Source organism: Eubalaena glacialis, chromosome 9 (genome assembly GCF_028564815.1).
Source record: "Eubalaena glacialis isolate mEubGla1 chromosome 9, mEubGla1.1.hap2.+ XY, whole genome shotgun sequence".
NCBI lineage: Eukaryota > Metazoa > Chordata > Mammalia > Artiodactyla > Balaenidae > Eubalaena > Eubalaena glacialis.
Window position 1 is genome coordinate 56,258,082 of NC_083724.1, and position 18,135 is coordinate 56,276,216.

Here is an 18,135-nt window from a genome sequence, read left to right on the forward strand (position 1 = left end):
GAATTACTGTCCTGCTGCATAAAGATACTCAGAAAGACTGGTTGAATGAATGCATAAACCATCTAACAAATTTATTTAAAAAGAAACGAGGCCTTCCTAGATCTCCTTCCTAATGGAATTAACCTCCTCCTGCTCTGCCTTTCCCCTACATTTCGATTATACTTCTGTTAAGTGCACATCATAATCCATCTCACATTTAGTGACATGGGGGTATGCCTGCCACCCCGTCTAGCGTGTGAGCCACTGGGAAGCAAGGACGTGTCATGATCACATACACTGCACATAATAGGTTCTCAATAAATGGATGCTCAATTCAGTCCCTCAGAAAAGCTTGCTATGCTGCTGATAAGGAGTTTGGGTGATGTACGAAAACAAGGCACATGGGCAAAATCCATGAGCTTCTTCCAGTTCTGGCAGCAAAGAAGCACTTTGGGCTGCAAGAGGATGGATCTTTGATCACTAAACCCCTTTTATAGATGAGGAAACTAAGGTCTAAAAGGCTGAGTACTTGTGTGAGATCACATAGCACTTGGAGACAGGTGAGCAGAGCTCAAGTGTCCTGACTACAACCAGTTGAAGGTTCCTCCCCTTCTCTGTTTAAAATAAATTCTAAGTCTTTACATCTGGGGTAACCCCCCACCTGCTCTGTCCACCTGTTAAGCTGCAGGCTGGTAGAAAGAGAAGAAGCCAGAAGAGAAGGGAGACCAGGCCCAGAAAGGGGTGTAAATGTGTCTCTCACCACCTGTCTCTGGGAGCCAAGGCCAATTTTTAAAAATCTATGTTGTGTTATTTTCTTCCAATATAGTAACTAATCAAGGACTCACCATTACTTAGTAGATTTTATCAAAATATTTTACTTGGTTTCCTCAAGTCCATTTTAATATAAAGGTATTCTATCATTTCTGAAAAAAGTCTAAGAATGCAATGTCACTTTCTTATAATTCCTACTAAAATTTCAGTGCCACTTTTGTTCTGGGATATTTACTACAAGTCTCTTTGTTAGCAATTGTATTATTTTTATGTGGAGATTTCTTATTCTTATCACTAACAATGCAGAGAAAAGCAGACTGGCCTATCTTTTATTCAAAACAACTATCTGAAAAATATTATCTTTTGTGCTACTTCCCTGGAGTTGTGACCAACTGTCCTGGTTTGCCTGGGACCAAGCAGTTTCCCAGAATGCAGGATTGTCAGGGTTAAAATCAGGACAGTCTGGGGCAAACCGGATGGTTAGTCACATCAGCTGGGAGTGCAGTTTGGAAAATAAAGGTTCCTGCTCTCAATCTCTGGCCTGCCCTCCAGACATATGCAATTGTGGGTTTGTGTGTGTGTGTGTGTGTGACAATAATATAAACAAGCCAACAAACGATGTCTAGAAAAAGAGAAAGAAAATACACCCACATATTAATCATGCTTGTCTTTGGGTGGCAGGACTATAGGTGATTTTTTTTTTCACTCCTTTTCATTTTTCTATAATTTCCAAACTTTCTATAGTGAGTTCTTTTATACTGGTGAAATCAAAAGCTTGAGTTCTAAAATTTATGACAGATAATAATGGATAGATAAATAGTACCTATGCCAAGTTAGCTGTCTGTCCCATTTTCAACAAGCATTCTGAGATATGCTTTCCAGGGTAAGAGAAAAGTCTCAATTCTTACTTTTGGGATTATTTTTCAAGGAATAATAATTTTTCATATCAAGGTGTCCCCAGCTGAATATTCCTAAGGAAGCAAACTGATGAAGTGACCTGACTTTACTCCTGCCAGACCACAAGGCAGTCTTCTAGCAAAGAGATGGGTGCTTGCTGCTGACCTTTCTCGGAGAAGGGGCTGATCCAGAAGAGGGCAGGGAGGTCTGGAGTGCTGGGAGGTGCCAAATGAAGTTTCCCGGTGGAAATCGGCATCCCCTTGGTTACTGTAACTGGCCGAGGGCTTTCCAAATTTACTTGAATCTAACGATGACGGTGATTCATTCCTTAAAACAATCCGTTCATCTGGCTCTTTGATAACCTGAGTGACAATGTGCATTAATCTTTAGTTGTAGTTTTTGCTTTGGTTTGCTTAATTTAGAGCTGGGGCCGGGTGGGACAGGGAAGAGAACTGGGGGCAAGATGATAGAACACCTGCCCTGGAGATCTCCTGCAAATAAAAGAGGGGTGGGAGTAGAGGAGACTAGAGACAAGATGCTCAGGAGTCAAGGGCGAGGAAAGATAACCAAAATTCTGTACATTTGGCATATATTCACAAGCCAAAATAAACTCATGCTCTGAGCTTTTGTTTGTGAGGATTGGAGATTATTGGGTTTGGGAAAGACATAATTTTTTAGACAAAATATTTAACTGCTATGGCAAAGGAAGCTCAGTGTACTCCATTTTCTTTGCATATATCCATTCTCATGTTGTAACATGGAAGTTTGCACCTTCACCTGAATAAACCAATCAAACTTTAAGAACAAGTGATTTATCACCTCTATATACAAAGGTACTCGATTAGAGAAAAAGTAATGAAAATCCCTACTGATAAAGCAGATATTGGGCCTACATACACCCTCACTGGTGATTCATCCTACAAATGAAAAGAGTTTATGTGAGGGGAATAAACCAACTAAAGCAAAGCAACTCAAGTTAAACTACAGCAATTCCATAACCAGCATTAGCTAGTAATATACTTTCCACCACTCATGGGAGAAAGCACAATAACTGACATTAGATAGCTGGAGATAAATCAGTTTACAAATGCTACTTCTAAAATTACCTTTACGTTAGCTGCAAGGCTGTCAAGAGAAGAAGCTAGAAGAAAGAGGAACAAGTGTTTCAATGACTCATTATTACCAGTTACCCCTAAAGCTGCTGTTACATTTATTCCACAGCAGTACAAAAATATTACACAATGAATGAATTATCAGAGAACTTAAATGCTCCCTTGTAAATTATACCATCACCTTTAAGTCTTCCTGAAGTCACAGCAATTTATCTATTAGTTTTACTGTCCTCTTGAGGTCAACAATGAGGTTATATTAATAACAGCACGTATGGATACAGGAAGAGTAAACGGGAGTCTAAAGTGAAGCAATAAGTTCAGTAGCCCTTGGGCAGCCTGGAAAACTCTTATTTGCCGAGGTGCCCAGGGCCTAAAAGAAAGCCATTTGGCTCAATGTAAAATTCATACCCTTTGCCTCTTCTGGCATTCCCTTTATATTTGGTTTACATAAAATCCTACTTATGCAGAAACTCTTGAGTGTACTTGTCCAAGGTAGATACAAAAATGAATACATAAGAGCTTGGAAAAACAACACAGCAAAAGTGTAAATCATTATGATTACCCAAGTAATCATAATAAGTAAATAGACCTAATGCCAGAGAATGGTAAGAATTACTAGAAGTAATAAATACACACAGAAAAAAACAAGAATAAATGGGATTTTTCCAGGTTGAATAAAAAATGCTTTTGAAATGAGTATTTGCAAGGCTATGCTAAGGCCACCGTGGCTTCCCCCAGCATGACTGGGGCTTAGGCAGTGGCAAGGGACTGCTGATTCCCCAGTGCCACTGGCAATAAGAAGGAAGATATAACAAGGGATTTTTTAAAGCATGCTAATTGTCATATCCTCTGGGCATGCACGTATGTGTGTGGGCATCTTGTCCCAGAAGCTCTCTTCTACCCAACTCCCAGCTGAGCAGGGAATTGGTAATGCTAAGCCCCTTTTCAGCTATAACCATAAACCTGCCCTGTTGCCTAGGAACCCCCTTGCTACTGATTTTTGAACACTCCCTTTCACGGGGAGTTTGCCCTTGTTCTCTAGCTTCTCAAAGTGTAGTCCATGGACCAGCTGCATCGGTATCACCTGGAAGCTTGTTAGAAAAGAAGGATTACAGGCCCCACCCCAGCCTTACGGAATCAGAATCTGCACTTTAACAAGATCCCCAGGTGATTCAAATGCACACTGAAGTTTGAGAAGCACTGCTTTATTCTACCTTAGGCCTGAATGAATGAGCTGACAGGTGACCTAAGGAAAAGTCTGGCTTGGAAGCTACAGGGATTCCAAGGATCTGAGCCCAGAGGTCTGAACGTCTTCTCTAAATGTAAGTATGCCAAAAACTTGGTGTGTGACCTGTACACACTCTGTAACCTCTCTGGAACCTTAGTTCTCCACCTGCCAGGATTAAGAAAGACAAAGCCTGAGACCAATATGATATATGAGTCCCGTTGTAATTGAGCTAGCATTAAGCCCAACTGTCCTCCCTGGGAAAGGACATTTCCTGTTGCTTGATTTCACAGTAATGGGGAAGACAGTGCTGCTTTTATGGGCTACATGGGTGATTTTCAATCCAAAGGACTTAAATGTCAGAGGTGATGAAGCACTTTCTGCTTCAAACCCTGTCTTCTGTCCTTGGTTTGCTGCTGTAGAACAGTCACAGTGATTCAAGGACACCGGCTTGAGTTACCACAAGAGAATGTGCAGCCCCTTAGAAGTATAAACCTTTCAGCCTAAGATAGGAAACCCTGTTGTCAGGGATGGTACAGGTCCAGTCTCACCAAGAGTCAAGAGAATGGGCCACCACCATCCCTTTCTAGCCTAAGAATTTTTATTAATTCAGGAATGGTTGAAATTCACTGCCCTGACTTTCAGTATTGACATGGTTCATGTATTTCAATCATAAAGTAAAGGCCTCCCAGGGAGGCCTTAACCCAGTGCCTCTCAGTGTGTGATCCAGGGGCCTCCCCATGGGTCCCTAAGACCTTTCAGGAGCTCTGCAAGATCAAAACTGTTCTCCTAACAATATTAATCTCTTTTTCACTCTCTTTCTCTCACGACTATATAATGGAGTTTTCCAAAAGCTACATGATATGTCATTATATCACCACTCTGATGGCTAATGGAATGTGTGCTTGTATATTCTTGTATTTTACAAATTTCTCAGTTTTAATTTCTAACACTAAATATTGATAGATATCATCTGCATACACAAAGTTCATTGGGGTCTTCAATAATACTTAACGCAAAAGGGTACTGAAATCTAAACGTTTGAGATCCCCTGCCTTAACCTCACTGCTTCAGACAAATTGCCTCTCCTCCTTGCTGACATGGAATCTTGTAAAGTAAGTGTTGCATCTCCTGATCTCCACCAATCCCCTGCTGCTTCCTATCCAGAGAAATGGAGAGTCCTATATGTTAGCTATCAGTGGTACCTTAGCAAGAAGATTCCACCAGGACAAGATGCTCCCTGCTTTTCCAGCCCAGCCAGGGAACAACCACAACCAGAGCACGCTCAGTGGTCACACTACTCAGAGCAGTCTCCTTCAACAGCTAGGGGAACTCTGAAACAGCTTCTCAGCTGACTCTGCTCATGGGAACTCCCTCCCTGGAAACTCCACAGCGGGAGGGCACCTGAGAATTAGGCCCTGAATTTCCAAAGAAACATGTGATTCCTCAGAATGAAAGAAGACTTAGAGGTAGGTAGGATGCATTCGTTCCCATGGGGAAACTGTATAGGAATAACAAGAAACTCAAGTACCTCTTCTCACTGGAAATGGAAAGTTTGAAAAGTCAGATTTTCTTCTAGACTTCTGGGAATGATGCTCTGAACTGTTCTCACCAAAGGGCTTTGCACTGTCCACCTGAAAGGAAAGGAAAGGAATGAGACTTGAACCCACTGTAGCTTGTATTACCCTCTCATTACCTGTAATGCCTTTCTCCCACTCAGTCACAGTCATGCAGGTGAGAAAAGAGGTTGGGAACAGATTAAATCACAGTCTCCAAGTATATAAAATGTTATACCCAATAGGGAAACCTGTCTGTCCCTACCTTCACTGAGGTAAGAACACGAAGACATGGGCTAACACTAGGCACAAATCATATTCTAACCACTGGTAAGGCTCCAGCCCAGAAAACAGCAAGTGACATTTATTTCACATTCTTTTAGAACCAGACAGAGTTTCATGTTCCTAAACAGTCTGAGCAGTACTGGCCTAGGTGTGGTCCTCCCTGAAGACAAGGGATTTTCACAAGGTGACATTTCAGCCTCCCACATCCACTTCCAGTCTGAGTGTCTATATCCTTGAAAAAAAGAATAGTGGTGACTGTATTATTTTACTTAAGGTAACCGTATTTTCCTACACTGGACAACATGATCTGCCAACACGTCAAAATACTTGAAATAGAGACTCTTCCAGAATATGTATGACATAGAGTTGCTGGAGTTTCTTTGTAACGTTGTTTATTTCTGTTTTTTTTTTTTTAATTTCAAGAAAGCATGTTATAATATTACTCTTCATTCTACTTCAAGAAATACTTTGATTAGAATTTACAATCTTGACAACATCAGGTCCTCTACATTTTAATGCTGCTACTTAAACTTCAGATATCATCAGGAAATCTGGCTAAATAAAAGAGCACTTAGGAAAGAGCTTGGCACATTAGTAAAGACTGTATAAGAATTTGTTAAATAAAAGTATCAAGCAAGTTTTAATTCCCTAAGAAAACTTCCAAGATTTTAAGGTTATTTAGCCCACAATGGCATACACTAAAGTTGTATTTTATAAAAATTCATGTCAAATGAGATAAATCAGACTCAATAAACTCAATTCAACAATATTTGTATGAAGCCATGTTTAAAGAGTGGTTGCTAGATTTTGCCAGACATTTTTACCCAGGTCACCATGACGAAAACAGCTATCCTGTACTTTCTAGCCAAACAACATCTCTGTTCTACCTACAAACCAACTCTATCTCCAGTCATCTCAAAAGCACCTTGCCGTTGAGATTTACCATATGCTTCATTTCTTGTGTCTAATGCACAAACATCATCACGGGTAACTTTAAGTCCAATTATCAACTTGACAATAATATCAATAGTTAACATTCTGAAGAATAAGTCATGAACTAGAATGTGGAATGGTGTTCATGAAAAATATGAACTAATACTGGAAGTGTTTTTAATGTGATATTAACTGTAAATATCAAGAAACGAATCTGTATATACAGTATAATTACAACTTTGTGGGAAAAAATAAGGCATTATGAATACCAAAAAAAGGCAAAAGAAAATGTATCAAATTAAACAATGATTTTATTATTCTGGTGAACCTGTGGGTAATTTTTTTCTTGAACTCTTCTACATTTTTTTTTTTTTTTTATTGATTGATTGATTGATTGATTGATTGATTGCTGTGTTGGGTCTTCGTTTCTGTGCGAGGGCTTTCTCTAGTTGTGGCAAGCGGGAGCCACTCTTCATCGCGGTGCACCGGCCTCTCACTGTCGCGGCCTCTCCCGTTGCGGAGCACAGGCTCCAGACACGCAGGCTCAGTAGTTGTGGCTCACGGGCCCAGCTGCTCCGCGGCACGTGGGATCCTCCCAGACCAGGGCTCGAACCCGTGTCCCCTGCATTGGCAGGCAGACTCTCAACCACTGCGCCACCAGGGAAGCCCCTCTACATTTTCCTTTACTTTTATAGTAGTCAAAAAATCTTGAGACTATGAGAACAAGTGTGATTAAATTTGCCTACTATTTCCTGAGGGCTAAATCTAAAATAACCTTAATTAAGGGCTTTGACTATGGCACATCATTGCATCTTCCTGCACACATATGTTTCCTGCTGTTAAAAGTGTGGCCATTAAGCAACAACTTCACTAAGAAAACTCAAACCAGTTTTCTTAAAACAGATGAGGCTTTGGTTTCAGATTGGTACAGAGTATATGCCAGCCTTTGATATGCATCTTCTACCACTGACAGTTCACTGATTTTTCTGGACAGTGGCAGGTTATCATATGTAGATAACACTCTCTATTAATAATTTTCAGAAATTAAAAATAGGGATGGCAGACATTTACTAAGCAAGTCTTCTGCATAAGACATCTTTCCTGACAATGACTCTAGGAAGTGAACATAATTTAATCATAGTTGTCATTCAATTTGAATTTCCTCTATTTATTTACTTACCCATTTGTTTTCATGGTCCAACCTTCCTTTATTCCACCCTCATTCACACCCTCACCATTCCAAAGGACTGTGAAAAATAATTTTAGGCTCACGTGTCTTACTACAAATGGAGGTTTGCTTTCTCCAGGTATTTTGAAACTATCTCCAAGATTCAGTTGAGCTGACTGGTCCTGAAAGAAACGCCTGGTGAAGTATGGAGAGGGTGGCCGGGACTGCATGCCTTGGGGCAGTCTGTCGAGATTACTCTCCCTTGATTTCATCTTTATACTACTTAAGGGGAATTTTGGTCCATTTGATGTAGATAAAGGCCTTCGTGACTTACATCGGTCTTCCTGAAACCCCAAAAAAGAAAATATTTTTAAAGAAGAAAACTCAATCAGAATATAACTGTGTTTAATTGAACTTTAACTAAGGTAGAAGATTGAACATCTCAGATTTATAAAACATGTATTTAAGGAAGGGCATTTTAAAATTTTTCTTCAGGTCAGGTAAGTATCACTAGTATATTTCAACTATTAGCAGTGAGATTTATTTGTATTATGAGAAAGTTGGAAAGTATCAGATCCCCCCCCCCACCCCATCATAGACAGATGATTGATAGATGTAGAAATATAGTGAGAGAGACAGAGAGAGAGAATTTGGCATATACTTGGGTCCAGCAATTTCACTTCAAGGAATTTATTATAAGGAAATAATTATGGCTATATGTATAGCTACAGAAATTCTTAGAACACTTCAAAAATTAGAAACCTACTATATTGGTGAGTAAGCACTTTCCTTTCAGCTCCAAACCCACCTTTCTATACTCAGCTTTATGATACTGGACCTGGCACTCTGCAAACCCCTTTCGGCTTTTCCAGCTGTTCTGTTAGGGTCCACCACTAGAGGGCGCTAGAGGGAGACTGTAAGACTAGAGGAGGAGGAAGGGACCGGGGACTTGCAGTTTTGTATTCTGTTCCTGTCAGCATCACCCCAGCAACCATTCTTCACCTTGACAGCAGCAAATGGCTCCAGTTTATAGTTTTTTCCTACCATAATCCAAAACTAGCCTCACAGCACCAGGTGGCCAGAGCCCCTTGCTCAGAGATTTGAGTCTAGCCCCACAGGATCCTTCCTCCAAGCTCCTGGGACAGCAGCAACGAGCAGTGTTCCTCCTTAGAGGTCTGAGTCCCAGCTCATCAGAGTCTCCCCTCTGAAATCATGAGGAAACACCCAGGAAAGCAGCCCCTCCCCACATGTCTGGGTGCCCTTTCTATGGGGTTTCTTCCTCCACTTTCTATGTTCTTGATGACCCAACCTCTTCCCTTTGTTCCCCCAACTCTAGAGGTGGAAGCTGCTTCCTGTACTTACTATCTCCATCACTTCAGTGTTCCCCTTTTCCTTTCAGTCCTCCAACCCTTGTTTAGCCCTCTTTTTTTTTTTTACATTAAATCTTTCTGTTAAAGTAACAGGTATGGTTTGTTTTCCAGACCAGACCCTGACTGATATACCAGCTAAGTACCCAACAACAGAAAAATGAATTGCCAAAAATTATGGTACTTCTGTACAATGGCATAGTATGAAGCCATGAAAAATTGCCTGGCTTAAGTATACTTAAGGACATGAGAACACGTTCATGACATTCGAAGTGAAAATATGATATGAAATAATATGCAGTGTAGTATGATCCTAATCTTCTAAAATTAAAACAATATGTGTATGTGTGTGTGTGTACAGAAGAATATATTCAAAAAAGTAGTTATGCTCATCTCTAGATAGTAAGAATAACAGGTAATTTTTATTTTTATTTTGTCCTTTTTTCTTATCTGTATTTTCTAATTGTATAAAATAAATGGGATACTTTTGTTATAAGAAAACAATGAAAGCTATTATTTTTAAAAGTTAACACTTAAAAATGTTAATATAGGAAGACCTATATTAGGAGATTAAAACAAGATTAAAATGGTGGAGTGGAAGAAAAAGAATAATAAACTGAAAAATCACTGTGCACACTTAAACAGATTGGAGAAAACAGTGGGTAAATAAGGAGAGACTAAAAAGCAGCTATTGCCTTCCTGAAAATTAACCACTGGTTTCCCATTTATGAGTTATGGTGCCCACGGGATCGATGGATTTGCACAGATTAGTGACCCTTCTCATTCAGTACCTCTTAACCCAAAGCCCACATTTTCAAGGTATTTTCTAGGACTCCAGGTGAGGTCTACAAACTATATTCATTAATTCTCTATATCATTTTAGAAACGATTTTACATGGTTGCAAAATTATGGACAATAAGGTAAAACAAAAACAGAAAGAAATCAGGGTGAAGGGGAAATTAGGGCTGAACAAGAGAGTAAAATGAAGGTAGTGCTCATGGATGCCCCAAGACCCTCACTGTTACCAAAGGTGGCCCACAAATACAACTCTGAGCTTCAGCCTCAGCACAAGAAAGAAGGAAACACTACTGTTGATAAAATCAAGAGTAAAAGTCATGGAACAACAGCAACAAAAGCTAACTAAACTACACATCAAGCTTGTGATCATAGCTTCTGGATCATTCTGTTCCACCAATTATGCCATGATGAATACATGCCAAACATACTCACTCTAACGTGACAGGCTGAACAAACAGTTTGACTATGGAAATTCAAACCCAGCAATAAGTCTCCAGGTTTCTGTTTGTCCAGTTGCATCTAAACTTGGTAAACCGAGTTTAGGCTGAAATTCTTTAAATTTGTGGAGAAAATTTCTAACATTTCTATCACTGGATTCTCGATTATACTTACAAGAAATCTGTTTCTATGCAGAAACACACGTTCTCTGATGGCTGTCCTCGTAGAAAACTCTATTTTGGGAGCAATGCCCTGAAAATAAAACAGCATAAAAGAAACAAATAAAATGGAAAGAGGGTCTTTGCTCATCCTATCCTAACTTGAAATCATCCAAGAACCTAAATGCTCTTTGTGTAGTTGGCATAATCTACACACATTATCTAAAATACATACATAAGGAATATATATACAGTGAAATATTATTCAGCCTTTAAAAAGAAGAAGATCCTGCCATTTGTGACAACATAGAAGAAACCAGAGGACCCTATACTAAGTGAAATAAACCAGACACAGAAAGGCAAATACTGCATGTCTCACTTATATGTGGAATCTGAAACAAACTCATAGAAACAGCTAATAGAATGCTGGTTGCCAGGAGCTGGAGGATGGGGGAAATGGGGAGATGTTAGTCAAAGGGTACAAAGTTTCAGTTAGGCAAGAAGTGGAATGTACAGCAATGTGACAATAGTTAACAATACCATATTTTATATTTGAAATCTTCTAAGAGGGTGGATGTTAAGTGTTTTCACCACAAAAAAGAAAAGAAACAACAGTTTACAATGTTAAATGATGGATTTGTTAATTAACTTGATTGTGGGAATTCCCTGGCAGTCCAGTGGTTAGGGCTTGGCACTTTCACTGTCGGGGCCCAGGTTCCATCCCGGTCAGGGAACTAAGATCCCACAAGCCACACAGCACGGCCAAAAAAAAAAAAAAAAATTAGCTTGATTGTGGCAATTATTTTACAATGTGTATATATATATCAAAAATAAAGTTGTATACCTTAAATATATACAGGTTTTGTCAATTATACACCAACAAAGCTGAAAATAAAATAAAATACATACATAATAAGAATAGCTAAACACATATAATACTACATATTATGTGCCATAGCCCAACCAAAGGGCTTTGCATATATTAACTCATCTAACCCTCACAGCAACCCTGTGAGGTTGGTCCCAGTAGTATCTCCATTTTGTAGGTGAGTGAGCTAAGGCACAGAGAATTTAAGCAACTTGTCCAGCTAGTACTGGCAGAGCTGGTAATTGAATCCAGGCATTCCAACTTGTGTCCCCGCAGTTAGCTACTCTATTTAAAACACTGGACCATGGAACTGAATGAGATTACCTAGGGGGAGGGATGGATAGAAGTTCTCCTTCCCTACCTACCTGCTTTGAAAACATGCTTTATATCTCATACAAAATATTTATATTAATTTCCAAACTCTTCATTTTGTTTCATTGATCAATACTTCTTTTTCTGCTCAGTACCATCCTATCTAAAACATTGTGATATACATACACATATATATACATACACATACATATACCCTATCCTACTTAATTCTCATAGTGCTATAAGGAAAGTACAATTATTAACATCAACCCACTTTATAAATGATAAAACTGAGAACTGGACAAAAACTTGAAACAACTCTAATGTTCTTCATAGGTGAATAAACTGTGGTATGTCTATATAATGGAATCTACTCAGTAATAACAAGGAACAAGTTACTGATACATACAACTACATGGATGAATCTTAAAAACATTGTTCTAAGTGAAAGAAGCCAGTCTCGAGTGGTTACAGACTATATGATTCCATTTATGTGACATTCTCAAGAGGAAACAAAGTTTTAATGACGGAGAACAGATTAGTGGATTATGGAGGAGGATGTGTCTATAAAGAGATAACATGAGGGAGATTTGGGGAGTGATGGAACTGTTCTGTATCCTGATTATGATGGTGGTTTCACAAATCTATACATGTGTTAAATTAATAGAACTGTGTATCAAAAAAAGTCAATTTTACTGTACATTTAAAAAATACAATTATTTTTCTTTAAAAAAAACTGAGGCGGAAAGAGATATTAAGCAATTTTTCCCAAGGTCACATGTCTTGTAAACGTCAAAACAGGGATAAGACTTGGAGCTGAATTACACTGTCTCCAATTGACCCCATCCAGTCACCTGCAGCCCCTCTGAACATGACCCTTCGCTCTCCTCTACCCCAGAGAACACCGCCTGGCCAGGTACCCCTTTGTCCTGGGGGCACTTTCCCTTTCTTCTTGTTGCCCATCCAAATCCTACCTGTCTCTTGAAGCCTGGCCTCACCCTCTCCCCTCCAGGCACACCCATAGTGACTTCTCCCTCCAGTTGCTAACAGCTCATTTCACTTATATAACATACTCCAAGTACTTGCAGGAAGAATTTGCATCGGCCGAAGCCCTAGAGGGAAAAGAAACCAACATGCACTGCAAATTTAGACAGGTATCAGGTGCTCCTAGAGGCCTTCACATGTGCAATCTCATTTAATCCTCACACAACCTGTGTAGTAGACAATTATATCCCACTTTAAATGTGAGGGAACAGGCTTGAAGAGGTTAGTCTGTCCAATGTCACACAGCCGGGGATCAGTAGAGCCAAGAGTTGAAAAGCTGTTGGACAGCAAAACCCATCCTCTTTCCATTACCTCATGCTACCTCTCAGGGGGCCTCATGGATGAACTAGTCAGCTCGATTCCTGTGCATTCATTCATTCCGATGCACACTCAGTCCTGTACATTCATCTTGTCTACAGAACAGGTCCTCACAGGCACAACCTACCTCCTCAGCTCCACCTCCTCTTTTTTTTTTTTTGCCTCTAGAATGCACAGTACGCCCATAAGAGTGTTAGGCCCGGACTGGTGACTCAAGATTTCTGGGCTTATAAACACAAGAGCCCAGTTGCTGCACAGAGTTGAATAATTGGGGCGGGGGGTCAGGGAGGTGGCGTTTCATAAAGAATGCACAATAACATGGCCGGCACAGCCTCACCTCCAGTTATCAAGACTGCCCACATGAAGAAGAGGGTGGGGGAAGGGGAGTTCAGGGGTCCACAGCACCAGTGGTGGAAATCCAAAACCTCATGGGTGCGCGAAGCTCCAGGTCCCCAGCGGCCCAGCTGCCTGAGCCTGAACAAGTCATCTCTTAAGCCACAGACTGGTGTAGTCTTCTTAATGCCTCATGGAGAAGGAGTATAAACCCTTGAATGACAGTTTAATAAAATATAACAGCTCACATTTATTGTGCACTTAACTATACACCAGATACTATGCTAAAGACTATACATATATTACCTCATTTAACCCTCCTAATAACCCGATAAGGGAAGAACTATTACCAGTCCCATTTTACAGATGAAGAAACTAAGGTACATGGAGATTAAGTAATTTACCCAAAATCACACAGTCATTCAGTGACAAAACTGGGCTTGAACCCAGACCACCTGAGTCCACACTTAACCGCTATACATGCAGCTCCAATTTGCCTAGAGAAGAGGAGGAGGGTCCCCTACCAGTAAGGAATCCACAGCCTGTAACACCATCTTGTTCACCTATTTGACCTCCACTCCTGGCAGTGACTTCCAGACAATACGGAAGAAGGTATTTTTCATAGAAGTACTGATTTTAGCATAACAGTTTAGAGCTGAAATTTACAGGCTCTATCTTGTGCAACCCCTCAGCAATGGGATGGTGGTGATGATGGTTAGGTCAATAAATGGATTTAACAGTAGGATTTTCCTAGAATCACTGCACTAAAGAAAAATGGAAATTATTAACTAAAAAATAATATTGCTTCTGCTTAATTTACAAATTCAGCCTTTACCTAACAAAAAAACAGATTATATTCCCCTCCTCAGAATTCTTGACCTCAGCAGGAAAAGGAGGAAAAAAGGCTGTTAGTGTAACAAGTGAAATGAAATAAAATATGGAAGTACAAAGAAAAAGTCACATTTTATTGGAGGAAATAAATCTAATTCTTAATGAACTAACAAGAGAAAATAAATGAAGTGAATGATTTGCCTGACCCGCACATGTCATTTATTCTCATGTCCTACAACATTAATGAAAAGAAATTGGACCCTGGGCTGAAATAAACATGAGAGAATTAGCATCATGCAGTGACTGAGTGCAAACTTCGAAGCCCGACAGGCCAGCATGAGAATCCCTGCTCCATTGCTCACCAGGTCTGTGACTCTGAGTACCTTTGATAAATTCTCCATGCCAGCTTCCCCATGCCTAAAATGAGGAAAATGATAGTAGCCACCTTGTAGGGTTAAGAGGATTGAACAAGATAATCCATGTAAGGAGCTCAGCACAGTGCCTGGCATCTAGCGAGCATGCAATGAATGTCAGCTATTAGTAAAGCTTCAGCAATTGGTTTTATTTTGCTTTATAGAACATAGAGAAATTGAGCTCCTCTATCTTTTTACAAATTGTTTAAAATATACTTTCATTAACTTCATTGTAAGAATTGATACTTTACCTCTAATGCATGAAGATGTTTCCCTGCAGTTTTAAAGCTCTTTCGCTTATTTACCTGCATTTATGAATAACTACAAACACAACTTCCTGTAGGTTCTTCTCCCTACTTATGCCCATAAAGTTAAACAAAGATAACATTTGGGAAAATATGAGAAAGTGTGTTTCTTCTTGTCTTGATACTTAGCTGGATACCAGCCCAGTGTTTGTAGATAGAATTTATTTAATAGAAAACTTGGGCAAACCAAAGTTAATACAAAGAGTATCTCCCACCTAATTCTCAACAGTTTTTATCCCTTTTTGCTTCTGAAGAGCAAAATCCCAATAACTCAACATAATAGAGACGAGCATCTCACAAGTACCATGGGTATAAGTGATACACAAAGAACATCTCTGAGAAAAAAAAAATGATGTCAGTGATATTCACCAAACCTTCAAAGATTATTGGAGGACTTAAAGTTACGCTCATTAGGAATTCAGATTAGGAGAACTTTTGATGAATGCTTGCTGTTTGAAGTATTAGAACTAGAAGTCCTGTCATCATAAACATCCTAGAAACAGGGGTCCTGCATGTTATGTATTCTGCACAGTACTCTCAACAAAATGGAGACAATAACACTTTATTAAATTATAATAATGGTGATTCATGGGGCAGTAACAGAAAAGTTGAGTATTACGTATGCTTTTTATAATTCACAAAGATGTGGCCCTTAAAACAGAGGTCAGGGGCTTCCCTGGTGGCGCAGTGGTTGAGAGTCTGCCTGCCAATGCAGGGGACACGGGTTCGAGCCCTGGTCTGGGAAGATCCCATATGCCGCGGAGCGACTAGGCCCGTGAGCCAATTACTGAGCCTGCGCTTCTGGAGCCTGTGCTCCGCAACAAGAGAGGCCGCGATGGTGAGAGGCCCACGCACCGTGATGAAGAGTGGCCCCCACTTGCCACAATTAGAGAAAGCCCTCGCACAGAAACGAAGACCCAACACAGCCATAAATATATATAAATAAATAAATAAATAAAAAGAACAGCAAACTTTAAAAAAAAAAAAAAGTGGAAAAAAAACATTATTAAAAAAAAAAACAAAAAAAAACAGAGGTCATCCAAGTGACATAAAAGTAAAGAAAATTGTCAGAGTTTCTGCAGTGTTAAAAATCATCCCAGATAACATCAAAATGAATATTTTGAATTTGGGTTCAGATAATGCCCCCCAAACAGTTAGATAATCAACTAAATAACTGCTGTATCTTTTAAGATCCTTCAATAATATCAGTCTGTGAACCTCTGACAGTTTCCCCTCCATTAAGTAGAAACCATAATATCTGCCTTGGCTGACTTAAGAACTGTTATGAGGAAAATAAGATATCACATGAAAAAACCCAAGCACAAAATAAATCAGAGGTAGCATTATTACTATCACTACTCTATTTTACTATTATTACTAAAACAATAGCTATGATTAAATAAACTGATATTAAATCTTTCAGTTAGTCTGCATTAAGAGATGAAAAAACAGACACAGAAAACAAATTTATGGTTACCAGAGGGGAAAGGGGGTGGGGGAGGGATAAATTAGGAGTTTGGGATTAGCAGATACAAACTGCTACATATAGAATAGATAAACAACAAGGTCTTACTATATATAGCACAGAGAACTATATTCAATATCCTGTAATAGGGACTTCCCTGGCGGCGCAGTGGTTAAGAATCCGCCTGCCAATGCAGGGGACACGGGTTCGAGCCCTGGTCCGGGGAGATCCCACATGCCGCAGAGCAACTAAGCCCGTGCGCCACAACTACTGAGCCTGTGTTCTAGAGCCCGTGAGCCACAACTACTGAGCCCACGTGCCACAACTACCGAAGCCTGTGCGCCGAGAGCCCGTGCTCCGCAACAAGAGAAGCCACCGCGTGAGAAGCACACACACTGCCATGAAAAGTAGCCTCCGCTCGCCACAAGTAGAGAAAGCCTATGTGCGGCACCGAAGACCCAATCCAGCAGATAATAAATAAAATTAATTAATTCAAAAAAAATCCTGTAATAAACCATAATGAAAAAGAATCTGAAAAAGAATATATATTAATAATAACACATTATTATATATAATATATATAAATAATAACATATTATTATATATAATATATATAAAACTGAATAATTATATATATATTATATATATAAAACTGAATCACTTTGCTATACACCAGAAACTAACACAACATTGTAAATCAACTATATTTCAATAAAAAATTTTAAAATTAAAAAAAAGAGGTGAAAGAAGCAACCTTTTTATAACTATGTGATGGTGTGAATATGGCAGTGACTTAGAATGGTTAGATAAGACTCCCACATCTCATGCCTGACAGACCTCCATGTCTTACGTTATACAAGGATAAAAATCTGAACCAGTGGAAGACTTCCGTGCGTGGATTCTGCAAATTCCTTTCTCTAAAGTTTAAGTTCCCTATTTAACAGAAGAAGACTATGTAATGCTTAACTCTTTCGGAAAACCTTCTTAGTGATCTCTTCTGAGTGGCTGGAGAGATCAGGGAGCCAGTGCTGAGTTATGCAGTGAATTAAGACATGGGCAGCTGATGATTAATACCTGTGTGATCCAGTTAATAACTTGGAGCCATGAGAAGCACAAAACTAAACTGGTTTGGCTGCTCCCACCCTTGGTAGCAGTAGCAGTAGGAGTAAGGTAGGCTCGGCCATGACCAGAAGGGATGTATGCGTGTGTATGAATGTGCCTGCTCACTGGCCTACAGTCACAAAGTGACGTTCTTAAGTATGCGAGGTCCCACAGCCTGAGACCTGGCCACATTTGGGAGGGTGAAGGTGAGCTGTGCCGTTTGCTTTTTTTTTCATGGTAAATTGAAATTTATTACTGGGAATGGTGGAATGGGTTAGTAAGTATAATTGAACTATACAGAGTGGTCGTTAAGCCTGGAGATAATAGATAATTGTAGTGAAAAGTCATATCAACAAGCCATTTATTACGTATATCTCTGTTCCCAGGCCTTTATGGCCATCTGTATATTTCCATATTTTGAATGCTCATTAATAGTGAGGGAGAACACTGACCAGAG

General features: G+C 39.6%; 1 protein-coding gene across 3 annotated transcripts in view; it reads right to left on the reverse strand.

Annotated features, from left to right (window-relative positions):
• SPATA6L (spermatogenesis associated 6 like) overlaps nt 1–18,135 on the reverse strand; it is a 59,433-nt gene that overhangs the window by 9,744 nt on the left and 31,554 nt on the right. For 2 of the 3 annotated variants that reach the window (XM_061201239.1, XM_061201240.1), the window contains 3 exons: nt 5,516–5,618; nt 2,754–2,788; nt 1,813–2,009 (listed from right to left, as the gene is read on the reverse strand). In XM_061201239.1, the coding sequence (XP_061057222.1) occupies nt 1,813–2,009; nt 2,754–2,788; nt 5,516–5,618 (335 nt within the window). Of the gene's footprint in view, nt 1–1,812; nt 2,010–2,753; nt 2,789–5,515; nt 5,619–8,030; nt 8,271–10,704; nt 10,783–18,135 lie in introns of all 3 variants that reach the window. The other variant, XM_061201241.1, reaches the window with a different exon arrangement.